A 27,998-nucleotide genomic window follows, 5' to 3' on the forward strand; every position below is an offset into this window, starting at 1 on the left:
GAGGGTGGTCACCATGGAAGGAGGAAGGTAAAGCAGGAGCGTAAGGTGCAAGCGTAGGGTGGTTGTCACGGGAAGCACGCGGAGGGTAATTACTCTGGAAGGAGGAGGTTATGATGAGAGCTTCGCAATGCATAACCAGAGGGTGGTTACCTCGATAGCCATCTGAAGGGTGGTCACTATGGAAGAAGGAGGGCGAGTATGGCGGGAACAGAGGAGTGTAAAATTATTCATGTAGGGCAGCTGCTGAGTAACACGCCGCCTGAGGCACAGCCTAGAGTGACGGACTGGAGAGGAAAGCTAGCCAAAAAGCGAGCATGTGTGAAAAACTAAAAAAGACTGCTCTAGAGCTATACAGATATAAAGTCGCTGTCATGCTCTCTACCTCCATATATTTTTTTTGTAGCGAAATGTTTTGCCGCAGGACACAAATAATGAGTGAAGGTGTGACGAAATAAGTAGTAGTCATTAAACGAATGAAAAAAGGCTAGATAATTTGAAGAAGTCCAGTAGAGAACGATGGTACGGTCCCTGTATCAAGGCAATGTATGAAGCAGGGTTGCTTGGTGAAAGACCCACTACATTCAGGTGCCGGATCCTTGTAGGCTTGAAAGCTGGGCAGTCCCACAGCAAGTGATGAATGTCGGCTTCAATGTCCTCGTGTTTACATATCGGAAACCCTGGCCGAGGAAACAAATCTCGGTACTGAGGCCACTTCCGAGTGACGGCAGGTGTGAGGGCAACCCCGTCCCGGATCCTCCTCTGCGCAATCTCCTCTGCACGGGTAAGACCGCGGGGGAGGGTTACCGCACACGGAGGGAGGAGAGCACGTGTGCGGCGCCGGAGTTCCTTTCTTGAAAGGAGGGTAAAATTGTTCAAATGAAGGAGCCGAGGCAGTTATGAGTCTGGATTCGCAAGGCGGGTCGTTAAATCTGCCTAGCTTTGAGTGGTCAGCACGTCCTGTGGGACCCACGAAATACGTACCGGCTGCAGGATGCGTGCCGCAAGCCGGTGTATGTCCTGACATATCGTTGGACAGCGGCTAACATGTCGTAGCAACAGGACAATTTGAAGGGCGTCAGTGCAGATGACAACGCGGGCCGCAGGGAGCATAGTTATGTCGGCCACGGAGCAGAGTGCTTCTTGAACTGCAACGAGCTCAGCACAAAAGGACGAAGGGAGTTCCGTAAGTTGAAACCAAGAGGTTTGATTCAGGGCAGGTCTGCAAGGGCAGTAGACTGCTGTGGTTGCTTTGCAGTCTTGCATCTGCGTAGACAACAATGGATCCTTCAGGCAGGCAAGCATCTTGTTCCTCAAATTTCTGGCGCAGCAACGATGCCGAATTAGCAGATGTTGGTCGGCAATTATCTGTTGGCTTCTATGGGGAAAGAACTGGCTTTGGCGGCTCAATAATGGAGTGTGACGTTGCACAAGTCCTCAGTGCATGCGTGGAGTGCGATAGACTGGCCTTAAGGCTGCGTGCATCACGGCGCTGCTGCACAAGCTCAGCAATGGTATTGAGCTGCGCATTCTATTCTAAAGCTATGACCGGTGTGATCCGTGGAAGTCACGTAATGGTCCTCATAGCCTCTCGGTTCACGGATTCAAGGCGATCCCATTGGGCGCTTGTAAGAATTTGAAACTGGGCTTGATAGACAATGCGTGGCTGCAGTACTGCCCTCACCAATTGCCGTGCCTCGAACGAGCCTGCGCCACCCGTTTTAGGAGCAATTCTTCCAATCAAACCCAAAGTCTGAATAGCTTGCCTTTTTGCCTGAGAAAGCCATGCAGTCGCTGATCCTGATTGCTGAATCATTAAGCCAAGGATTCTTACACTCGGAATTTCCTGTAGTGGGGTGCCTGATAGACAAAGACGGATTGAACTTGCAGGAAGTTTACGGCGTCCCCAGCGGTTGGCGGCTGACGTGTATGTTGTTTTATGCACGGATAGCTGAAGTCCGATGGATGATGCGTAATTGGAGCTAACATCCAAGGCAGATTGAAGGGCAGCCTCCTGAGTACGGAGATTTTGGTGAGTACTCCACACCGTGACGTCATCAGTGTACTGAAGAAATTTTATGTCACGTATGTCATGCGAGCGCTAAGCCAGCGGGGTGAAAGCAATATTAAGTAATGTCGGCGATAATACTGATCCCTGGGGCACGCCGCAGAGAGCAACAAATGATCCGCCCGCTTCGCCACTCAGGAGTGTTGCAAATGTTCTGCCTTCCAGAAATGATTCGAGAAAACTACGCACTCTCAGAGGGAGATGAAACATGTCAATGGAGTTCACGACTGATGTCATATGCCTTTTCAACATCCATTGCTAAATCTGTACGCACATTGCGGCTGCGGGTAGATGACAAAACTGCAGATGCCAAGACAGCCAACCCGTCATGTGTAACAATATATGGACGAAAGCCGATTTGTGCGGGGTGACAAAAACCGTGCACTCTAGCCACCACGGCAATCGTGTGGCTAGCATTTTCTCCAGCAAGCTTGCACAGTGTAGGAGTTAAGGAGCAAAAGGGAGGATTGTTAGGCCAGTTGGTTCATGATTCAAGACTGAAAACGGCGATAAGGAGATAGGTCGCAAGTTTGCAAGGTACGTCGGAGGCTTTCCTGGTTTCGTGATAGGAATCACGACAGCGGATTTCCCGCTCTCGGGCACGACGCCATCCAGCCATACTTTGTTTAGCGTAGCGCTTATCAGGTTTTTGTACACCTGGTACTGAATATTGTCCGAGCTGGGCGCTGTTTTCCGTTTCGCATCATCTATTGCAGCCAGCAACTCAGGCACAGAGAAAGGACACGCAATTCCATCTGAGTCGACATCAGACGGCATTTGATAGACATGCGATGGGATGCCTGCCATATTTAACATTTAACTAGCGGCTGAAGAAGGCAAATCATCGTATTTTGGGAAAAACTTCCGCGCTGCTTCTTTGGCGAAATCATCTGGCGACAAGTTAGCCGCGAAGCATGCAGTTGCTGCTGCCCCAGTAGAACGGCGACCGTGTTCCACTGTACGGAATGTTCGCCAGAGAGAGGCATGCGAGGATTTTGCAGAAAATTGTTCGCACTACGCAAGCCACTGCCGTCGAGAGAGGTCGCGTTCATATTTGCATGCCTTAGCTGTAAGAGAGTGCAATCACGTACGTGCCTGCGACGAAGAAGGGTCTCGCGTAGCAGCCAGCTCGGCTTGACGGCTTGCCGCCCACAAGTTATAAAGGCCGAGGTCTGGAGCCGATCGACCAACATCAGTCCAGGCGGTAGTTTTATGCACTGTTTGTATGCGCTCAACAAGAATTTGCGACGAATATGGGGAGAGATAGTTCAGACAAGAGCGAAAACTGGCCCAGTTGATCACAGAACATTCGTAGCAAAGAGGTAGGAAATGTTAGGTGTCAAGACCGATGATGATAGGGCGATAATCACTTCCCCAGCAGTCTGGCTCCATGTGCCAGGAGGGAGTACCCGGACCCGGCCACCACGTCAAGTCTGGAGCATAGGAAGCACTGCAGTTTTACGCACTGGCCGTGATGTTCCAGGATGGCTGAGTAGCACAAATTGGGCATCCATGGAGGCGTCCCACACATGCCTGCCATGAGGGATCGAAGTGGGGTACCCTCAATCCTGGTGAGGGGCGTTAAAATGACCTCCGACTAAAATCGGATACCCGGGATACTGCCGACGGACACTTATTAAACAGCCAAGACTAATACGAGAGGAAGCTCCACCGGCTGGTCTAACGTAAAAAACGAGCACCACGGTTCCCTTCTTAAATTTCGCAGCCACTGCCACTACCTCTTGATACGACGTGCAACAGTTTTCGAGAGCAAGGCGTACATGCGGAAAACGTGAGTCCACATACACCGCCGCCTTTCCCGGGGTAGCAGCAGTTTGTACACGACGGTCTATCATTGAAGGAAACATGCAGGCACTGAAGCCTGGAATCGATGGCAAGGCGTTTGTTTCCTGCAGCAACATGGCCCATACCTGGAGCTTGCGAATTTGTAGTCGGGTCTTGAGCTCTCGCACCTTGGTGGAAATGCCTCTGCAGGTCCACTGCAGCACACCAGCACGGTTGGAACTTGCCATTTCTAGATACAAGCCCAAGCGCTGTAGAATCACGAACGTCAGGTTGGACAACTGATTGATCATAAACCGGAGCAAAGAAGTCGCAGAGTTGTCCTGTGGCATTGCGGTAATCTGGGAAGAGGCGGCAGGAAATGACACTGGTGGGCGGCAGGAAGGCGATGCTGCTGCGCCATTGATAGACGTGGCGGATGCTTCCACTGCCCGTGTACATCGAGCGAGCAGTTCACGGTGTTGCCGGAGCTTGGTGACCTCCGCTAAAAGACGGGCGATTTGTTCGTCGACTGCGGCCATATCGTCCTGCGGTAGTTCAGGCACACTGCGCTGCTTTTTTGGCTGTTTTCGGAGGAGTTATTTTCGCACAGTATTGTTAAAAGGCTGCTGAGTTGAAGGATCATGCGAGGTGTGCTCAGGGAGCTCCGGCATCTCGTCGTCATCCCACTGGAGAGCTGCGAGCCACTTGGATGTCTGCAATGAAGTTATACTGTCATGTATTGGCCAATGATTAGTCATTCGACGACGAGCCTTTCGTGTTGCCCTTTGTTTTGTCGGACAGCTTGGAGATGTTATCTCGTGGTCGTCAGATTTACAAAAGCCGCATCGATAAGCCACTTTTCCTTCCGATGTACCTTCAGCGCAGCAGTGAAGGGGCAAGATTTGCGCATATGCCGAGTACGAAAACAGTTATAGAAATATACCGCAATTGGTTTATATGGCCGATATAAAATACAGCCATAATAGTACAGACGGGCTGGGAGTATCAGAGGGCCTTGCAAGGTGACTGTGCAAGAACGCCCCTTTCCCATGCGTCGGGTCTGGATGACACGGTGCGTGGGACAGTACAGCTCACGCTGAAGGGCAGTTTGATCCTCAGTGATATCGACGTTGTAGACGACGCAGTGCAGCAAGTCGGAGTGTTCAACTAAATACACTTGTACTGGCACTGATATTTCACTTGTTAGTCAAACACTGGTGAACGTTTGCGGCCGTTCTACGGCCGTCAGAGTCGGAAGCCACACTGCAATGCTGTTGGACTTTACCCTGGCTGTGAAGCCCCGAAAACCTTTGGCTCCGAGGCAGGCGTCCAAGTTAGTTTGTAAAATCTTGTTTAGTATATCCGTGAGGCCTTTGTTGGCCAAGTATTTAATGGTCACTTTGTAAGAAGACGATCCGGCTGTAGGCTCCACCGAGTTCTCGATCGTAAGACAAGTGCGCTTGCCTTGGATGCCATCACTTGCCGAAGATGGAATCGGTTGGCTGTCGTTTGAGGGACGCTTGTGAGTTGCACGAGGGCACTTTTGCACGGGTAGAGGGGCCGATAAGTGCATTGTAATTCCTGGTTCATCATGCCATGCGGTTTGAAGCCCATCCGGAAGTGTAGAGTTGATGGCCATTGTCCCTGGGAGGAGATCCCTTACGAGCAGTTCGGCATTTCGGGAAGGCAAGAGGGGTGCATCTGCCGATGAACCGGGAGCACAAAGCTGGACCTGGCGCCGCGGATCAGGTGTCGACTGCGTGGCAGGTGCTGCCACGAGAGACGCCGGCAGAGCTACCGGCGCCAGCGAGGTAGCGGAGGCACTAAGCCTAGCGTCAGTGCCCAGTTCAGCTGCAATCGTGCATGGTTCCCAGGAGGCTTCAGATGGTGAGAGGACGTCTGGAGCTTCTTCAGTAGGCGAGGATGCACTTCTCTTCAAATAGGGCGCGTATTTATGTGGATGGCGAGGTTTTTCTGAAGAGCGATGTGCAGCCACCTCAGTAGGGACACACTTCTTCTCTCCCCTCCACACATTGTAAAACATAAATACGTTTAATGAGGACACTACAATAAGAAATGAACTTTTGAACCGCATGCTCGATTTATTTCTTGAACGGCTAGCTTATATCACTGGTAAGACCATATCTGCCAAATTTCATTATTCTAGAATAAGTATGAAGCACGCTATGCAACCTTTAAGACAAGAATGACTATGCTTGCATAGGAAAGCAATCGTTCACAAAATAAGGCTAATTTTCCCAATTTCTTGTGTTATGTGGCCTTAGGAATGTTCAGGGCGTAAAACTGTGAAAGTAATTTGTTAGTTTCATTAGAGTTAAGAAGAGTAAAAAATGTCATTCGTTTTTCATTTTGCAAAAATTTTAAACTCATTTTTTGGTATGAAAAAGAAAACCATAGACAAATTAAGTGCAGAGTTGTGTTCCTCACAAATTTCACTCCGGAAAGCTTGCTCGAATAATGATATATTATCAAGTAATGTTGGAACAAAAGTTTTTCTGAGCTGAAAATTTACTGAAAAACCGGAAACGAGAAAAATAGACTCATAAGATTGACAATCACCTCACGTCATTTTCACTGCTCGAATGTTCAAGAAACCTCCCAAGCGAAATATTGTCGTGTGGTGGTGACGTTGAAGAACACAGTAGCAATACTGTGAAAGACAAAACTAACTTTTATTGGGCGAACCTGTGCCCACAAAAAAGGCTACACTTACAGCACAACGGTAGCGGCGCACACGGTCGGCGATCGTCGAAAATCTGATCCGCGGGTCAAGCGCGTCGGCTGTTATATAGCAGTCGTCGAATGTTCCAGACTAATCGTTGGGACCCGCGTGCCTTCCACAAAGTTCTACACCATTCGCGTCAGGCGATGAAATCAGATAACATAAGGTTCGTCTACAACAGACAGCGAATAGAAGCATCGATGACTTGCCAGAAACTTTGGATAGATGAAGGCGCGTACCGCGCTGTGCGATAACACTTGTTAGGCGGCGAAACGTGGTCGCCCGATAAAGATAAGTACACGTGTCAATATAAAACATTGCCAGATATCCCAGAAGTGATATAAACCAGCCCAGCTAGTTTCAATGAAGCCGAGCAAGCAGTTCAAAAGTTTACTCTTTTTGGTAGGGTACCCTCTTAACAGGTATTGGTGAATCTCGCGATACACAGTGGTAAACATCCTGTCCATTTTTTCACTACGTTCACCTGCTTTTTCAGCTACATGACCCACATTCCAAGAAATTTCGATGAACTATGCTTCTGGCAGTTTTGTTTTGTAATCCATTCTAGCTCTTTTAAGCTGCAGAAGCGTTAGATAGCTGCCACGTTGGCTCAGTGGTCATGGTGCTCAGCTCTTGACCTAAAAGACACGGGTTTGATCCCGGCCATGTTGGTCACATTCTGATGGAGACAAAATGCTAGACGATCATGTACTGTGGGATGTCAGTGCACGTTGAAGATCGCTCCACTACTGCATCCCTCATAGCCTGAGTTACTTTGGGATTTTAAACCACATAGGCATAGACATCAGTGTCAGAGTTTAGGGATTTATGTTCGATAGTTTCACCTGCACAAATGTTTTCAAAATGCAATTTTCTTTTCAGAGCGCACTTTCTGGATGAGCTTTAAGCTTGATAACCTCGTATCTTTAACTTTGCTGTCGAAAACTGTTTCACCTTTTGTTGCTTGCTTTTTTTATTGCCACCTGTTCTTTTTGAGTAAGCCATCTTGAACTAATAAGTGAGAGATGCATCTATATACTGAGCAGAGACAAATGTTTCTACAACATGTGTTGCCTTACGCAGTGTAGGTGCAGAGTGAACCCTCTTGTTTACTTGGGGCTTATATCCTTGGGAGCCGAATTTTCAACTGATACGCCGCAATGCGTTATTACAGCGCAGAAGTAAACATATATCAGCACCATGTGCGCATCGCCTGCAGCACCCGGATGTGAAGGTGCATGACGCATGTACTCTTATCAAACAACAAATATGCTGAAGAAGGAGGAAGCTAAAAGAGAAAGAGCAAGATAAGAGCGAGGTGCAGAGCTAGCCAGCTGTAGCCCTGCAAGCTGATGGGAATGCACAAGTCAGAAAATAAAAACAAATAGCTGGCACCGTGGAAGAGAATAAGAAAAAGAAAGGATCAAAAAGAAAACTAGGGCAGTGCTTTTTTCAGGCAGCATATTGTTTGTTTCATGCCTTCACCTGTTAAGTTCACTTCTTGCATAATACAGTAAATACTCTGTTTTCAACAATCGTTTCACTGTGAGGCCATTTTATTCATGGTTCGCATGTAACAGACACCTAGCATGCTTGCATATATTTAGGGGAGACACTTCTGTGAAATTAACTTCCCATAACAAATTTTCGTGGTCCTTTCAAGATCATGTGTAAAATATAATTTTAAACGTTCAAAATATGCATTGAAAAGATGCATTGTGTCTTTTGTCAAAGCTTCGATTGTTAACATAGTGCCGTGTCAGTCTTCCCTTCCACATGTTTTGTCCCCATATGCTGCAAAAGACCATGACTTAGTACCAACAAGCATAAATGCCTGTTCTATTTAAAAAAACGGTTTTGTGTTGTGATCTGTCTCCTATGCACTAGGGCTAGCGCAGTGTTTGCGTACATTTTGCACTTGAAGCTGGCAAGAGGGGAGACTTTTCAGGATTAAGAAAAATGTAAGAAGGTGAGGCTGAGTGTAAACTGAAATTTTGGGCCATTTTGCCCCATTATTTTTGTTTGTCTAATAGAAAGCCACTAAGTAATTGATTTATTTTTTGTGTATCATGGCTTATTGGCTACAGGGCTATATTTGTGTAGTGCAGACATTGAGAATCACTTATGTTTTGTGGTCGTATCATTTGTGCAACTACAGGCACTCGAGTAGCATCTTCAGTTGTTTCTAATCGGCGGTCTACTACTCGGGCCGCAGAATCAGGTGGAGGAAGGCAGCGAAGGAAGCGAAGTCGTCGGGACACTCAAGTTGAGCCAGTAGGTTTTTACGTTTTGTATGTGAGAAGTCTGTCTGTAGTATGATAAGGAGGCCAGGCCTTCAGAGCGTTGGGTGAAACTGCTGTTTTCATTAACTCTCAGTTCCCACTTTATTGCTTACACTCTTCAAACATTCTTCTTTTTGTGAAGGGGGAAACATCTTTGTCCCGTGAGGAGTTCAAGGTGTGTATACCGGATGAACTGAAGCCTTGGCTCTTGGATGACTGGTACCTTGTAACTCAACAGAAAATGGTAGGTTTGGCAGCTGTACCACAGTGTTTGAGAGCTATACCTTTCTGCAAAGGCATATCTGCAAAATCTCTCTTTTTGTTTTTATTCCAGTTTTGCTTTCAACCTGATTTCGTTTTGACAGCTGCTGTGATGAGACACTGGCGTTAACCAAGACAGCGGATTTTAAAACGGTTGTCTGAGAGCAGAGACAAAAAATGGGTTTCCAGATGTGCTTCCACTTGCAGTTGTTTTGTTCCTGGTGCCTAATAAGCAGTAGGAGCGCATTCACGCGCATGAGCAGATCTCATCATAAGCAGATCGGTTATTATACATTTTCAGACTACATCCAAGCACCCATGAACTACCATAATACTATCACTAAGGCAAAGCCTCGTGCCATGCATAGATTAGAAAAAATGCAGGGATTGTTGACAAGGGCTGCAGCGAAGTGTAAGAAATACTAGTCAAGGCTCAAGCTGTGTTTCCCTTTGTTCCTTTCTTTGATTTTGGCATAGGAGAGACCACGGAGGCTCACTGATCTAGCAAGCACTTTTCAATGTGTGCGCCTGTTATCAAGTGTAAACAGACTGTGGTGTGGCCTTCTAACTATGTTGACCTGTTCTGGAGTAAAAACTGGAAGCTTTCTTCACATGTGCAACATAATTGCGTATGTCATCATGCTTGTGACATCCGCGGCTGTTTTAGCCAGAATTACTTTGCTTTAAAAAAGTGTTACTTTGGTTCAGTGCATGCTGTGTTTCCTCTAAGCTACATTTTTCTGGGAGACTACTTTTTTCCTTGTTGGTGCAAAAACTTCGCATTGATACGTCAGCATGCTTATGCGTTCTATGGAGATTCCTACATTTTTCCTAATTGCATGTAACTCCAATTCAGAGCTGCGTTTGGTTCGGCTCAGATTCTGTTGCACAGAAGTTTACTATTTGCAACAGCTCTAAGAAGATCTATCAAATTGTCAGTCTTTGGTTCTTCCTACATAAAATTTGGCGACCTTAGATGCCAGTCAACGCAAATCGTCTTTGTCTCTGAGTGACTGGACAAGATAATTTCAACTTGCCTCTGTGCCCGGTGTGCAGACTTGGAGAAACAAAGGCAAGAGTAAAATAATCATGTTGCGAGGAGAAAGGAAATGCCACATTTTAGGCTGAGGAATGCTCTGAAAAGCGATTTGTGGTGGTTAATGGAGCAGAATCCTGTTATCCCGGTAAAAAATATTGAAACGAATTGGAGATTCAACTTGGACTTTTTAATTGAAACCAGTTTCATTTGTGTTTTTAGCCACTTGACCAATTAGACCCAACTGAATCCAACTGGATCCAACTGGACCAACCAATTGGACCCATTAGGCCAGATAGTTTTTGGATCCAGTAAATATTCACATGATATAACAAAACAAAGCTTTGCAAAATACGCGTTTGAGAAAAATTTGTACAACTTAACATATTAATATGAGCAAAAGGAAAACTGATGTGATTTGTGAGAACTGCAGAGAGAGACTGCCTGGTTTCAGTCAAAAGTTTTACTACAGATTGGAAATTCACATGCTTTTATGAAATTCACGGCCAACAGACATGCAAACATCACACACAAGGAACAGTACACATTCAGACAGTAGTATCATATATTACCTCAGTATGTACATCGAGCGAACGCACTTCTGCTCCAGCTCATATACCGCATTTATGAGGCTCTCATGGTGAGGTCAGTGGTGCTTGGCCACTGAGCGCAATTATTTAATTTAATTTCGACCGCAGTGGTGGGACATATGATGAATACAATTTAGGAGGTTAATAAGAACAGAAAGTTGGGCTAGTTGATGCGGATTCATAATTAGCAGCGCATAAAATGAGGACAAAAGCGAACGAGCAGACACAACAAGCGCAGACTATCAATTGAGTTTTTAATAAATGAAAGGAAGCTTCATAGGCGTAAGCAAAACCGAAGAAAGGGAAAGACAGCAATCGATTTCCACGCGTGCGAAGGAACCCAGTGACATTTCATTCCTGCGTAATAAAGGTACACAGCAGCAACAGGAAAACAAAAGCAATTGCATCAGGCGATGCCCCGTACTGTCTACTAGCACTCAACAAACTGCGTAGAAAATCAACCTAGTTATCCTGCAGGCTGAGCGGCGCTGATGCGGCACGCGTGTCTGCTTCTATTTTAATCAAGTAAACTTCTGTCGACAGAAGCTTATTTGATTAAAAAAGAAGCAGACGCGTGTGTCACATAACCGTCGCTCAGGCTGCAGGATAAGGAGGTTCCTTTTCTGCGGAGTTTCTTGAGTGCGAGTAGATAGCACGGAGGTTGGCCTGATGCGATTCCTTTTGTTTTCCTGTTGCTGTTGTGTTCTTGTATCACGCAGGAATAAAATGCCCTTGGGTTACTTTGCACGCAAGGAAATCAGTATTTGTGTTCTCTTTTTTGTGTTTTCTTATGCCTATAAAGCTTCATTTCTGTAAATAAACAATCAGTTGATAGTCTGCGCTTGTGTTGTGTCTCCCCGTTCGCTTTCGTCCTTACTTTTTGCGCTGCTAAGTATGTAGGAGGTTAAGTTGCAGATAGCTATCTTTATAAGAACCACATTAGGTCTGCATTTTTTGTCAAATGTGCAAACATTCATATGAATAAATGGGGTGCAGTTAGACAGACCAATTATATTGAATTAGTAAGAACAATCGTGATCACCAATTGGGAACCCAGTTGGTCTAACTGGATAGTCTTTATTGGACTATCCAGTTGAAACATGATTTGCAATTGGAAACACTTGGAAGCCCACTTGGTTCCAATGGAGTTTTGTCTGGTAAATGTCGACTGTTAGGTAGCGTACCAAATATATAGTTAAAACCCGATTTAACGAAGTGATGAGCAGCCACAAATAAATTCGTTAAATCAGGAAGTGTATAAAATCGAGAAAAACATTTTTCTGCCCACCTAAAATCGAAATAGTAATGTAGCGGCACCCGTAAGCTATACTGCGGCATCGTATTTGACGACGGCCTTCGCCTGCACATATGAAAAGTCCGCGAAAGCGGCCCGAATAACTTGTGCGTGAAGGCGCTTTCTGGTAAAACTGATTCTAAGTCAAGATGACAATAGTAGCCAACTGCCTAGTCCTTTGTTCAGTGGAGCAGCGCGCCTTGCAGCCCCGTCAAAACAAGGCCAGGGCCGTGCCTTGGCTGCGTATGTGTCAGTATTGGCCCACTGACAACAAGCTGCAAAGCATCGTGGGCAAAATAAGTGAGAAATCACCTTAATTCAGTTGTTGCCAGAAAACTTCATAAAAGCGGGTTTTGCTAGATCGAATTTTAACTGTATTAGTATGTTTCATTTTATATTGCAGAATACCATTTTTCAATGTGTATTTAGTCCTTTGAAAATTTCCATGAATTGCTTATCTCATAATTGCTGCTAGAACTTTCAAAAAATAAGTGCTGCCGTTAAATCATTTTCTAATACATGCTAGAAAAAATTAAAAGGAGCGATATGTTGTGGGAATATGGGCCGACCGCCCTCCCCCCCCCCCCCCGCCCCCGCAATCCCACTCCGCGGATGCAGCATTTCGCTAACCGCGGATGGGTTCGTGCTCGAGGGAACAAAGGGAGTGGACGACAAAGCGTGAACACTCATATGCAATTTATTACACTTGCAAATAAAACACAGAGTGGGCCAGCTAGCTTCAAAACATCAACGAGGCATTCCTCGGAAATAGAAGGCTATGTAAGAAGGACTCCCACTTACCGGCTGGGGCACGGGCGCGACTTCGGAAATATCGGCGGCGAACATTTGCATGCGCCGACAATGGCGGCCGGGTTTTGCCGTTCGCGCTGCATTCTTGGGGCAAAGCCATCCCCGAGCATTTGTTGGGAAAGGTGACGAGAGCGCGCGTTTGCTGCAGTCGCTTCGCTGCCTTGAACCAGAAGTCCAGCGGCAGAAGTACGACGGATCTCCGTGCGCCTGCGGCGGAAGGTGACGAGGGCGTGCGGCTGCAACCGCTCGTGACGCTGGCCGGATCCCGAAGAGAATCTTTATGGTTCAGCGGAATTTCGCGGAACCTTCGCAGTGGCGCTCATGTTGCTGTTTCCGCATCCCCCATGAGAGAGACTTCTCTCCTCGCCCAGCCTGTGCTGTCCTGACGGTGAAGATGGGCCGCGTCGAAATGGCGGGGGGAAACAGGTTCGCCAGAACGTAAACCAAAAGACCTGGAGAGGTACAGTTGGAGACATTATAATATTAAAGCACACTCAGAGGTAATTGCCAGAGTTTGCATCAAGTAGGGCTTCTGTTCGCCTGTCAATCTTGTTTTATCTTCTTGGTATGGATGATGTGGTATGAGTATTTTTACTTTTGGCCTGGCAGTTTTTGCCCAAGGTGTTACTGAGTATATAGTGCACAACTCCACCATTGTGACAGACCATGTTGGCTGTGTGTATGTGAACACACTCTGTCCCAAGGTCACCAACGTACTTGTTTCTTGTTTTATGGTGGCTATAGTGCACTACAGGTCCTACCTCTCAAAGCCACAATTAGAGCGTGCGTAGGGGCAGGTGCCCTCTTCCCGGTCAGCCGGTTGCTGGAACAAGGATGTTCACATAGCTTCTTCACAAGGAGTTGGACGTTTCTTCCCATGTGCACCATCAAGCTGATCACGCTGAGCTGATAGGGCTGTGGCCTTGTCTGCAACGTCGTTGGCTGTTTTGACTTCTGGACCAGTTTGTGTGTGAGGTCGAACGATCTTTGTACTCTGTTCGGCCTTGGTAGTCTGTGTGACTGCCAAGCAGTTGGTTGACTTGACGGCTGGCTGCTAATGGCTCCTTCATCTTGCGACAGGAGACCTGTTTTGTATGGAACTGTTCCAGATAGAAATTTGATTGTGGCTTCACAAGGGCACACAGAAACTCTTCTCTCCTTTTGGACAAAAAAGCACTGCTGTCTCCTTGCTATTGCTCTTTCCTCCTTTCATGCGTGCATTCAGGCATTTCTTCCTTACTTTTGAACTCGTTTCATGGCGAGTTCATGGGCCAAAGTTTTGTCAAGTGTGTGATTCAGTGTAAGTTTCTTTGTGGATTGTAACGACCGCTGATTTTGCGAATGGGGCTACACAAACTTTTCCTGTAACAGTTAGTCTGAGAGTGACCCAGAGTTTGTTTTGCAGAAGGCAATATAATTCTGCCGCATGCTTATTGGCAGTCTGGCATTCTTTTTGTACGGCCTGCGGAGTTGTTGCTGTTTGGATATTTCAAGCAGTGCTGGAGAAAAATAGTTACCACTTGATGTGCCTGCATTCATGAAGAATCACAATGGCACCGAAGTTTAAGTCGGCACTTGTCGTCGGTGTTTCGTAGGTGTCCTCATTTCTCGCTTTGCTTAATGTGTCATTGTAACATTTCTCAGAATAGTTTGCTTGGCATTGCCAGCATGGGCAGGATCGTTTTGGCTCCAATAGTGATGATGGCTGCAAACTTGTTCTCTTTAAGCTGTTCAGCGTGAAATACTCATCCAATCTTTTAATGTACAATGGCCACTTCTCCACAGCTTCATTGAAGCTGTTGAGCTTTCCAGTAAGTGCTAATTGTGCTGCCATTGTGTCCAAAACAATTCTTGTGAAGTTAAGCTTAACTATTTTTGCTTCTCAATGCCTTGTTTGTGGCACAATAGCTAATTTATGAGTTATACTTGAAAATTTGATATTCTCGTACTCATTGCTGTATATGTTGTGTATGAAAGATTATTTATTACAAAACTGGTTAAGGGACACAGCATTCTGGACCACGGTGGAAGATAGGTTGTCCGACGATGCGGCTACTCTGTGATGAGAGAACAGCCATTTATTGTGAGTGGAAATGAGAGCTACCACTAGGGGCAGCACATGTTCAGGGGCCATCCTTTTCGCTGGTTCAGGAGCAGCGGCACACGCTCAGGGCATTTGCAGCCCTAGTCGATGCTCAAAAACCCCAAACTTTATATATGCTTGTTTTCCTTATTTCTCTGCCTAATTCTGAGCAGGTAAAAGCTTTTATACTGCTTACTGTTCAAATACTTCGATTGGTGACCAGAAAGATGTGTCCTTCGCTTGACGACGTGCGGTGCCCGCTGCCTCTGCATCTTGTAGCAGGCACCGGAGGTGCATACAGTGATTTTTTGCTTTGAATTGAATTTGAATTGAATAGAAGAGGATTTACTTTAGCCACAGCAACTGGACGAATTTCTAGGCAAAAATTTGCTTTTGCAGCTTGACTGGGCCCGGAAAACCTTTAGATATCAGTGGCTTCAATATATCACGTAATGGAAATGAACTAAGAAAGATACAGCAAAGAAGAACATATGTACAGCCATCAAATGCAAACAATGAATACACCTAAAACATACAATTGTATGGTTAAAACTATAACTTCTAGGCTGATCTAGTGCAAAATAATAAGTAATCAAGCAGTAAACATGTAATATAATCACAAAAATGGGCTTAATGTTCACTGATACATATTTTAAACATATGTACATACATGAAAAGCAGATATACACATCAAGTTGTATGAAATAATTAAAATTTTAGAAAAAGACTAAAAATTCTCTGTGTACATCACAGTGCACATAGAGAATGAATCTAGAAAAAGCCTCACAACTCGATAAAATACTGTAGCAATTCTTTGAATCTGAAATTTGTGGTATGTTTATGTTTGTTGAGTACATGCGGAAGATTGTGTTGCAATGTTTGGAGTTTATTAGTTCAAAAATGGGGAACAAACCAAGAATATGTGCTGCGGGTATTAGCAGAAGTATGTTTAACTTTTAGAGATGCTGTTTCAGTTATAAAGGCCTTGTAATAACTTATAAAAAAGAAAACAAACGTAGCATCCGGAAGGTATACTTGTGGTCAATGGTGATAATGTCATAAAATGGAAACAAAAAGTTTGTTGAGATAAGTAGTGTGCGTTTGAGATGTGGTGAAGGGCGTTCTTTTGGAGGCGCAGAATCTTTGCGACATTTGTTTTTGTAGTGGTTGCCCATATTAAGCCACAGTAATTAATATGAGATTCGAAGAATGCATAATAAATTTGTCGCTTAAGCTTTGAGGATAGCAGCGTTCGGCATCGTGAAAGTGCTCCTGTTGTCGCAGCGAGCTTTTTACAGATATTATTCACCTGCGTATCCCAGCTCAGATTAGATGAGAAAACAACTCAGAATTTTGTGCTCATGCACAATTTCAATTTCATTATCAGCGTATCTAATTGCGTGTTGAATTTCAAGAGGTTAATTTTTTCCCGGAAGATAATTGATTTTGTTTTTGCTGCATTAATATTTATCTTGTTGCGCTGTGACCAGACCAAGAGCTTGTCGAGCACATCATTGCATTTTAATACTAATTCGTGTACACTTTCACCGGAAAATAAGACTGCTGTCATCTGCATATACTATAAATTTTGCCGTTTGGTGTAGTGTAACAATATCATTTACATATAAATTGAATAATAAAGGTCCCAAAACACTTCCTTGTGGTACATAATGTGTAACTGTTAAGAAATTTGACCGTTCTGTATCGACGCATACGCACTGAGTTCTACCACTCATACATGATCGAAACAGTTTCAGTGGTATGCCCCGAAATTCGTAGAGTAGAAGTTTATGCAGTAGTATATCGTGATTAAGACAATAAAAGGCCTTCGTGACGTCAAAAAAGTTAAGATATAATGGTTATTTTCTATATTTTATAGTATATTTTCCTTCAGAGTCAATAAGGCTGTCTCTGTTGATCTATTTTTCTGAAATCCACGTTGGGCATTGCCTAGACCTTTATGCTTATCTAGAAAAAGAATTACTCGATCATAAATTAATTTCTCTAGCCCCTGTGAAAGTATTTAGAGAACAGATATTGGTCTGCAATTTGAAACCAATTTTTTTATCGCCTCTCTTATGAACTGCAGTTAATCTAGCTTTCTTCATGGCAACTGGAAATACACCAGTCTCAAGGTCCAAGTTTTAGATGAGTTTGAACAGGAAGGATATGCTCCAAAACATATTTCACAGGCTTTACTGGCATATTATATACATCTAATGCTGTACTGTTATTCAAATGAATAAATGTTTTGTAGACTTCCGATTCATTAGTTGGCTGCAAAGACATATTTTCGGGAACACTATGAATAGCCATATCCAAACTTGCTGGGTTATTCTCCTTTGGCATAGATTGAATAAAATGTTCATTAAAATGTTCCGCGAGTGCCTTTCCAGTCCATTCAAAGTTAATAAAAGTAATTCTGTTTCGCTCGGTGTTCTTCTTTCCGTGACCTAAGACCTTATTTACTACTTTCCGAACGATATTTGGGCTCTTTCAAGCGATATCAGTGAATAATTCCTGGAAGTGCAATTTCTTAGCTCGTCTCAATTCCGAAGTAAACCTGTTTCTGGCTGCTTTAAAACCATCTAAATCAGCAAGCGAGCGCGTGCGCAGAAAGAAGTAATAAAGAGTATTTTTTTTTTGTGATCATGCCTAGGTGAGCCCTTGTGACCCACGGTTTCCTTAACTTTTTGGTTTCTTAATGCTCCTAAATGGAAAGAGTTTGATGCAATCTTTACAAAGATTTGAATGAATGCGGCATAGGCATCACTGACAGCTTTGATCTGAAGTATGAACAACCAATCCTAAATGGCGACATCATATTTGAAAGACTGCAAGACTAGGTCTGTTATGTACTGCAATGTACTCGGGCAAGAAGCATCAGTTTTCAGCTCTTCTTTCTGAGTTGTAGATCATAAAGACTGGACAGCGGTCTCTAATATTTGATGTAATAGAACCAGCGTCTGAAAGGACCGTCTCTATGTTTGTTATCAGTAAATCAAGTATCGACATACTAGATGACGTGACGTGAGTTGATGTTTCAGTTACATTTGTGAAACTAGAGCTGTGAAGCGTTGTGATAAAGTCAATTTGCAGCAGTAATATGTTTAGAAATGTTAATATTAAAATCACCCCCGATAATTAGTCCCAGGTTATTAACACGTATCTATTCAAGAATTGTGTCAAAGAAGGTAAGCAAATTTGAAACATTCCCATCCGGAGGCCGGTACACAACTGTAACCACTTCCTGCTTATATTTCGAATTTAATATTTCAAAATTATTACATGATTTTCCAAACTCTGAAACTATCTCGTAGTCATGGTCAGAATCGACATATATAGCAATACTACTGCCGCGTGTAAGAAACCAATTAATAAAAAAGGTTGTATACCCCTCTAGGTAAAGCACATTGCAATGCTCATAGTGCCAAGTATCTCTCAACAATATTATTTTAAACTTGAAATTAGATTTATCTAGAAAACTACTAAGGCACTCATATTTGTAACAAGCAGAACGCGTGTTGATATGTAAAACCGGGTTTTCTATGGATTGTTCATGTTTTATGTTCGGAGAAAGCAAACTCGTGATAGCTCATTTTCAATTCATGCGTTATCGCTGCGCTGCTCCAAACGTGGCCTAGCAGATATTTTGAAGGTCTTTTTCATTTTCTATCTCCAGCGCATTAGAGCCGTCTGCCTAGCCTGCTTTGCAAAATTCTTCCGTTAACCGACCAGACTGACTTCCACTGATGCTCCCGTTTCCTTTTGGCAGCCAGACCAAGCAAACGTCTCAAGACTGGGCAAAGGTGTTCATTCACATAAATAGGGTCACTTCCTTCGAGTCCTTCATCGGTGTTTGTGAGGCGCATTTTCTTTGCTTTTGTGAGCGTTTCATCTCGTTTGGCCGGCGACTTGAACTGGACGAGAATGTTTGGCGTTTTGCTTTGTCGGGCGAGTAAACGATGACAATTCTCTGTCAGCTTCAAAAATAGGCTCACTGATAGCCTTCCCAATTTCGGAAACTGCCTCCAGAACACTTTCACTTTCTTTCTGCCCTACATCCTTGATTTCACTGTTCGCCTTTTGCGAGTACATTTCCAAACGAACAAGGCGTTTCTCCAGGTCTGCAGTATTTTGCTCTAGGGTCCTGCATTTTGAATGGAGAATTTTATTCTCTTCCAGCTTAGAGTTTTTTGTCAATTTCATTGTCCAGATTTTTTCTAGAGCTCCTCGAGTGTTTCGGTCGCATATTTGAGGGCTATGCTCAGCCCGTATTTCCCGAATTTCATTCCATAAACTCTGCTCAACTGATTCTTTCATCGTCTTCTTTTCTTGTCGGAGCTCCTCTTTAAGCTTAACAAACTCTGCTCGCATATCATCCTTCGCTTTAGCCAGGTATTTCGACATCATTGAACAACAACAGATTTCAACCAAGGCAGTGGAGACGACGTAGATAATTAATCAAGCGGCAGCAGTACGCTGTAAACACTAACCGGCAACATGGCCGAAGAGCGGGGTTTAGCCGATGTGCGTTCACGTCGTCGCCACTGCCATGTGAAGCTGGGGGCGGTGATCGCTTGGCTTTACAGGCTACGTTTCGCCGCTCAATGCGGTGTGCAGAAAAGCAGTGCCACGGACGGTGAAGTTTTGCTCCCGATGTGAAGGAAACAGCTCCATTCCGATGCTCCCCCCTATGTAGTCACTGCAGCAATTGCAACCGTTGGAGAAGTAATCGGCAACAAGGCAGAAGAGCGGGGTTTAGCCGATGTGCATTCACGTCATCGCCACTGCCATGACTTCACAAATTAAATAGCCGTTTCATCACAATTCTCCATCGACAGCAATTTCTGATTGGATGACCGGCAGCTCAGCTTACAGGTGTACTATGATATGCAGGCCTTTCTTATGCATTTCCTTCTACTGCGACTGCAGAGACGTGCTTTGATTCAATGTCGTGATTTGTTTTGTGCATTTGGCTACTGTTAGAAATGCATAAATATGTTTTTATATGGGCAACAAATTCTTTGTGCCTGCCTGCAATGGTGGCTACGTAACCTACAAGGAGCAAATATCACTATTCAGTGCTCCCTGCCTGCTCGGCGAAAGGCCATTCTCTGTACTGACTGTGTTATCGTGAAAAGGAGTGCGAAAAGCATTTCGACATTGGTTACGTCAGCCGAAACATTTTTCAATAACATGCTGCGAAGCCTGTCGCATGCAATCACAGCATCACTGAAAAGCTTTCATCACATTTCGTTCGCTCAGCGCAAAGTGGATCTAATGGCTGGTCGTCTAAATTACTGCGTTAAATAAATGTGTGACAATTCAGCAAACGAAACGATCTGTCAGCAGCAAGTCGTGCAACTTCAGAAAGCTCGCGAAGCTGGAAGCTGGTGCGCCAAATGTGAAAGACAAGCTTACCGTCGAGTGATAGAATGACGGCGCATCTGCCTCAGCTTCTACGAGGCTTCAAATTTCCAGCACAACGTGGTAACGCAGAACCAAACTGCTGTAGAGCAGGCTTGGGAAAACCGAGGGCATGTGCAAGCTAATCAAGCGGAAAGACGATTATATATTCCTCGTTCATGCGACGACTCGCATTTTACGACGAACGGGCGCAGGCCTGTTTGATTTCTCTTGAGGATAATGCATTGAAGCCTCGATTGTACGAGGAAAAATATGCACCCCCCGCTTCGTACAACGGCCGGCGGCAACCGACCAGAACGATAGAGGCTTGTGAAGCACTTTATTGGCAGACGTGACGTCAACCAAGTTGGTTTCAGGTCGGAATTAGGACGGAGACGTGCGTGCAACGATGCAATCGAGCGCAGGTCAGAATTAATTAGCGGTTCTGCTGACAGCCTGCACTCCACTTGTGCGACCTGCGGCTGTGGGTGCAAGGCGGCTCGCCTGGCCCATTTTAACGCACGCTTCACTGAAAATATGGAAATCAGCTGTACAGTCATGGACACAAGTTAGCAGGATGCAGATTCGCGGAAAAAAATTAATTTCTCAGAGGGGATTTTTCTACCGCATGAAAAACTTCATGTCTTCTCACGTTTCTATGAATGCTTTTCATCGACCTGCTGTGCCTAGCCGCACCGCATTAAATTTTTTCCGCAAATACGTATCCTGTACATTCATACCAGCATGAAGTTATTCTAGAGGCAGTAACAAGATTGGATGTTTCAATGATCATCGGTGGCTAATTTGAAAGTGATTTCTACTGTGATATCAGCGTGGAACACCTTAGGTCTAGCGACACCAAGCAAGCCAGGAGCGAGCGTACCGCTGTCACCTGGCGGGTCGCACATCAGTGCTGAAAGTGCGCCGCAAGTGCACCTGCTTCACTGGCGAACATCATTTTTTTTCCTTTAGGATGCGAATTCTTGTACAGACACCGCTGCCTGCTTCTACGTAATGACAGCGGTTCAAGAGGAGTCTGAACAAAAAGACACGTCGCTGGCGTCGTCATATACACCAATTTATTGGGGTGCTGCCATCTTGCATACGCACGACGTCTATCGTCGCCATGTTAAAATGCCGGACCACGCAGTTGTGCATTCACATGTGGGTCAGCGTAGGTTGTTTTCTTTCTAGTGTGCTTTAATTTCGGTGCTGCAGTCAGTATGACGCAAAAAATTATTGCTTGAGGTTGAGTCAAGATCACTAAAATGACATGTGCGGAGCTCGGGTTGCAACGAACTTGCAAAAGTTCATCGAATTGCAACAGTGTGTTGGTTGTGCCTGTGATTAGCATTGGAAGTTAGTGTTGACTCGTTATGCAGGCATTTGCCTCAAACGGCTTCCTTGAACGTTATATTGCGACTGTACAGAGCACGAAAAAAGCACGACAGATCTGCAGGGCCTTTATAACTGGACATTCGGTCTGCACTCGGACTTACGTTTCGATCGAATGTGTACGCCCGGAAGCTTGAACTGACTCGTTGCACTCCCACTCTGTACATCCTGAGAGTTGTACTTACTCTTCAGAATTTGATTTTCTATTTCACACCAATGATAACTGTGGCTGAATCGATCGCGGGTGATCCGTTGCTGGCAGTATTGTTTATATTGACACGGTGCATTCTTCATCTTTGCGCTGTTCTCAAGCGCACATCTTCTCGAGGCAAGGAAGCTTAAGTAAATGGTTGAGCAGCGGTCATTCAGCTGTTCGCCTCACCAAGCTCTGTGGTCCTGCGTCCATTCCGGTTTTTTGGTCCCTCCTGGTTCCATGAAAATATGCCCATTGCATTGCTTTATATTTCATAAGGCAAGACCGCTGTCATAGGATTGAATAGCTTTGGATAAAAACAGTCACCGTGAAAAGTTCCATGGAAACATGCCACGCACATTTGTTTACAGAAAAAGTATTACTGATATCGACTTAATGTGGACGTTGCCCACTATGTCAGGACATGTCACAGCGGTCAGCATCGCAAGTGCCCCCAAGAAAATCCACAGGGTTCTTGAAGCCAATAGATCCTCCATCGATGCCCTCCCAGCAGATGGGCATGTACATGCTGGGACCGTTCCTAGTTTCACACTCGTGTAACAAGCGGATCATTGCTGCTACGGACTACCTCACCCAATACACGAAAACTTAAGCTCTGCCAAGTGGCACAACCATGGAAGTTGCCTAATTCTTCGTCCATCACATTGTTCTGTGCCATAGCATCCTGGAAATTCTAATCACCTACCGGTGTACGGCATCGATGATTCAGTTGCTGCAGCAGATTTTGCTGCGCAGTTATACAACCCACTGGGGGACATCACACTATCCTAAAACGAACGGCTTAACAGAACGACTGAATAAAACGCTTGCTGACATGCTCGCATTGTATGCTGACATCATGCATAAAGTATTGGACTAAGTGCTACCCTTCGTCATCTTCACGCACAATACCGCGGTACAAGAAACAACGAACATATCACCGTTCCGCCCAGTTCACGGACGCAAAGTATCGACGATGCTGGACACTATGTTACCCCATCTGGATGAAGACAGCCTGCATGCTGATGTTAACACCTTTCTGCACACCGGCGAAGATACCCGTCAACTTGCCAGAGTGCAAATTTAGATTCAACAGCACCGGAATCCTTTGCGCTATAACCTCCGACGCCGTGATGCTGGGACACAACTGTAGATCATGTGTGTGTCTGATTTCGTATTCAGCGATCAGGGCTCAGCCAAAAGCTACTCTACCGATATTTTGGACCGTACTGAGTGACAAGACCAGTTGGGGACCTCATCTAAAAGGCTGTCCCTGATGCCTCTCAAAAGTCCCGACCATCCGTGCTACCTGAGGTGGTCCACGTGGCACGCCTCAAACCTTATTACGACCAGTAGAGTTTGGCTTTTATTTTTTGTGTCCAGAGCTACTCGTCTCTGTGCCATTTCGTTTTCAGGTGCCCACTGTCAGCATTCTCGACGGGGGCCAATGAAACGGTGCATTCTTCGTCTTTGCGCTCTTCTCGAGCGCGCGTCTCCTCGAGGTGAGGAAGTTGAAGTAAACGGTTGAGCAGCTGTCATTTAGCCGTTCGCATAATCAAGCTCTGCAGTCCTCCTTCTTCTCTGGTCTTCTGGTTCCTCCCGGTTAAGTGACGATATGCCCATTGCATTGTTTTATAGGTCATTAGGCAAGACTGCAATCATAGGATTGAATACGTTTGGATAAAAATAGTCACTGTTAAATGTGTAGAAAAATGCTATGCACATTTTTGTGGCCTCGCCGCATTGCTTTGGCGAGTTTAGCTCTCAAAAATCGAGTCCATATTAGACAACTCTGTTATAAAACTACAAGGCAGCATTTGTTGACCAGCCTATGGTTCTTGTCTTTCGTCTTTTTGTCGGTACATAAGCTTCCCTGTGGATGCGTTTCCGTCTAACTGTCACCTTAGTTAAAGTAGATTTCAAGATATAATTTGCTTAAAAACAAATATCTCAAACATAGTTAAAACACGTACTTCCCTTGCGTTCGTACCCAGGATGAAAAATTGGCGTTGTTTTATGTATGGTCTGTCCATTGTCGTGTTCTCCACAGACGAGATGACAAAGAAGGCAAGAACTCTTTCCGCCAATGTTTGTAACAATAAGCCATCGCCGCTCTTTGTCCGCAGGAAGTTCATGCAGCTGAAAAAGGTTGCTACGACAGTGCTGGCGCAGCTGGCCATGAGCTTCGCATGTTTCATTTCCATTTTTTTTTGTTTTCGGTAGTTGTTGCATCCGAAGAAGACCCAGTGTTTCGCAGTGAATCTCAAGTTCAGTGTCGCGGGACTAAATTCACAAAAGAGCAAAAACTTGACAAAAAGGAGTCAAGCGCCAAGCTAGCGCACTGAAAACATGTCGCGGGCACTGCCGGTTGCACAGGCCAGAGAGGAGGAAGGCATTCGGCATCCTGCCCACGAACTGGGTCGCAGGTCAAGATGGAAAATGGTGTATACTGCATGCCGCAAAACATATTCGGAGGGTCGGAGCACCCATGCTTCTGGCACGTCATCCAAATGACCATTTTTAACGTGCATGTCATGACTTACTATGCAGCAACAGGAGCGCTCATGCGCCTAATCTATAGCCGCCTCTTCGATGTTGGAAAGTCTGGCTGTGCGTGGTCTGGACACTAATTCTTGTGGAACGAAAATGGGAACTTTTATAACGCGCTGTTAAAAAACTAATTTTTGAAAGCCAGAGTGGCAGACGCGTTTTTTACGCGAATGCATACATGTGCAAGACATTCATTTTACGATGCCTGGATTATACAACGGTTTCGCACGGTCCCCTGAAAGTCACATAATCGAGGTTGTATTATAGTTATACGGCCTTAGCTTGCCCTAGTGTATATGTGCGTTGGCCTAAGGAACCAAACATACAGTGCTGGTTGTATTTATCTGTTCTGCGTCTATAGTTAGATACAACTCAAGGACAAAGCGGCTTTTCCCCATCACAGGACCCCCTTCCAGCTAATGGCATCAGCCAATCCTGATTAACCTGCTAGAGTGACAATGCAGGGAGCAGCGTGAAAATTGAGGAAGGGGACTATCCCCTTTTTTCTGCCTCTCCCTGCATTGCCACACCAGCAAGCTCATGAGTATCAGCCGCCATTGGCGGGAAGGGGGTCGTTAGATGGAGAAAAGCTGCTTCATTCTTCAGCTGTATCCAACTATAGCTTTTCTGATTTTGAAGATTTCTTTTAAGCATTCAAGAGCACGGATGCCAGTTTCCTTAAACGAGATTAGTGATAACCTGCTTATAATGTTTGACATCCTATTTACAAGATAAAAAATTAAATAGTAACTACAAAGTTACCTCTGGTTATTACACCGCCTATACAATTCAGAAATCAACACCGTTCAGTTTGTGCCATAACACGAGACGCATAACAGCTGAAGCAAAATACAACTTCCACATGTTGGCAGCTGTGCAGGTTTTATCTGGTTCTCTCGCATCTCTCTGAAGGCATGTTACACTGTGCTCACTTGAGTGCTTTCAATAAATGCCAATACAGCAGTAGTACAAGACCTCTGTTCAGCCATAATTTACAGGCCGCGCATCTCGACCGCCTGGGTGGCCGGTCGATACTCTTCCTCTTCCCCTTCAGCGCCAAGCCAGTCGAACCAGGTAGCGATGGATATGGAAAGGGGAGGCGATAAGAACCCCACTGTTGAGCAGCCATTACAAGTGTGTCTCAACTTTTAAGCTACAGTTGAGTTGAATACAATTATGTGTTGAGAAGGCAGCTGCTAGCAGCATCATTTAAGAGGTCAGTCATGTAGTTTTGAGTCTAACTATAGCCTGGAATGTGGGCAAAGATATGAAGGGTTGTTCCTCCAACCAAGAGTCGTTTTGAGCAGGCGAATATCATATATGCATCGAAATCAGTTTCCCTTGCCTAGCATAAGCGCCATCAAAACGAGCGACAGAGACCCCTAGTAGTGGTGGTGTCCTTGCGGCTTCGCCATGAGTAAAAGTCACACTGACTGGTCTTTCCTCGTGCTACCGTCAGCTCACCTCTATCTCCTACCGTTTTCTCTATCCATGTTGGCCCAGCGTGTAGGGTTTCCCTCTCTTCCAAGGTTGGTGACAAAGATGCGGTTTGTGACTGTACAGCACTATATTCGCATTTTTATGCTTGCGTCTGTGCCCCCAAGATGCAAAATAATGAATGGTCCAGTTCTTTAACATCCACTGCCTGGTAGTGTGTTTGAGACTTACAGTGGCTGAGTCAATTCAGGTGATCCAGGCCATAACAGGAGTGCGTGCCCATTACTAACTGTTTAATCAAAGCACATTGTGTTGCATGCTTATGGTGTTGCTGTGTCAATACTAGGCAAAAGCTCATAGGAGTGGCCATGAGCATCATTGTCCTGCTAACAGCAGCCGCCGGAACCAAGAACATCACTGATGGACAAGAATAAAGAGCTTACCTAGGGCAGGCGCTAAAAGTATGAAACGTTCTTGCTGCAAGGACATGTTTTTTTAATTATTCAGCGTATCAACGGGGGGAATATTGTTTGTGAGCTTGATTGCCTAAGTATGCCATGCTGCACTCCTCATTCCGGTGCCGGCACTACAGTATTTAGTTTTCTGTGTTGAATGGTGGCATTTGCTTTTTTGCATTAGAAGCTAGAGGCGTTGTGTACATTCTTCTTTTGAAAGTAATGAAAGCCATCATTTGGAATAAATAATGCGGAGGCTTGCACTTGGCAGGGCTTGAAATTTTTGTGCATCCATTTGCTAGGATGATTTTACTTCCCAAATTAAATAAGGACATAATGTCAGTTTTGTTGCCATGCATCTCCGTGCTAATGTTATTGCAGCAGGGAGTATGGCAGCACCTCTTGAACCAAGAGCCACTTGCTTCAAGATGAACTTGCCTTCAACCAGAGAGGAAAGTTGAGGAAGTTAGAATACTAGCTATCTGTGCAGATCAGACGGGATTACAAGGCAGAAGCTGATGGGACTAGTGCTAACTAGCAGCTGGAGCTATTGAGGCAACAGGGCTTTTTAAAAAATTGTAACTGGAAGTACAAAATCTTTAGCAAAGAAACAGCAGCGAAGGAATATAGAGTTAAATTGAGATTGTGCAACGAAAATTGACCTCAATGCTCATGAAAAACATTACATATCTGCGTGTGACACCACTTCAAGACCACAAAAATAACAAGCTCGTCATTACATCTTGAAGGATAAGGCAGTTTTTCTTTCTGCTAAAGCCACCAACGAACGACTGATGCATATATCTGCTGGTGTGAATATGAAAAGCTTTAATTATTTTACACCTTAACTGATGTCCTTGTCTGAAGATTATGATAAAATTAGAGAAGATGGGAACACACTTTCAGAAGCCACATTTAATGCTGATATGCGAGTGGGAATCGGCTTTAAGGAAATGCCTATGCTCCCTTAGTCCAAGAAGAATGCATCACCCTGTGTCTGCTTAATGTGTACTGCTCCAATCCACAGCATAGCGGCACTTCATAAATGATGCCGACACTGCACGGGCCAGGTGGGGTGGCGTGCGTTGCCAGGCTACCCCTTTTTTCCTCTCAGGGTGGACTTGGGTGGGTTTTACTGCTGTGTCACTGTGCTTTGCAGCTTATGTAGGACTTTTCTACCCATGTGGTGCGTTTCTGTAATGCAGAAGCTCAATCTAAATAGCCTCTTCATGCCTGCACAATTGTGAAGAGGTGTCTTAAAAGGCAATAAACGAAACCTCAGTGCAACAAAAAGCTAGCTTAGTCTGGTCGATTACACTACTAGCATTTTTTCTTGAAAAAAAGGTGACTGCATTAACAAACAAACTGCAGATGAAGTCCCAGGTTTCTTCCTCGCCTTCACACCTCCATGAAATTCCAGTGCTGTTACATCATTTTTACAATGCCATCTCTTAAACAAATTATAAAACAATGAATTTCTCAGCCTCGAATTGTGTTTTCGCAAATGATATTTCGAATGGTGAATATCTCAGATGAATAAACACAAAACCACTCCCGGCCACACTGGCCTCTGTGCCATACTCTTAGTCATCGTGGCTAATTTATTATCT

General features: G+C 44.9%; 1 protein-coding gene across 3 annotated transcripts in view; it reads left to right on the forward strand.

Annotated features, from left to right (window-relative positions):
- Positions 1–27,998, forward strand: part of LOC144115746 (mortality factor 4-like protein 1) — a 69,475-nt gene that overhangs the window by 21,540 nt on the left and 19,937 nt on the right. For 2 of the 3 annotated variants that reach the window (XR_013311527.1, XM_077650237.1), the window contains exons 6-7: positions 8,752–8,867; positions 9,018–9,119. Coding sequence is in view for 2 of the 3 variants with exons in the window: in XM_077650237.1 (XP_077506363.1) it covers positions 8,752–8,867; positions 9,018–9,119 (218 nt within the window). In the remaining variant the exon portion in view is untranslated. The remainder of the gene's footprint in view (positions 1–8,751; positions 8,868–9,017; positions 9,120–27,998) is intronic. The other variant, XM_077650238.1, reaches the window with a different exon arrangement.

Source organism: Amblyomma americanum, chromosome 1 (assembly GCF_052857255.1).
Source record: "Amblyomma americanum isolate KBUSLIRL-KWMA chromosome 1, ASM5285725v1, whole genome shotgun sequence".
Lineage (NCBI taxonomy): Eukaryota > Metazoa > Arthropoda > Arachnida > Ixodida > Ixodidae > Amblyomma > Amblyomma americanum.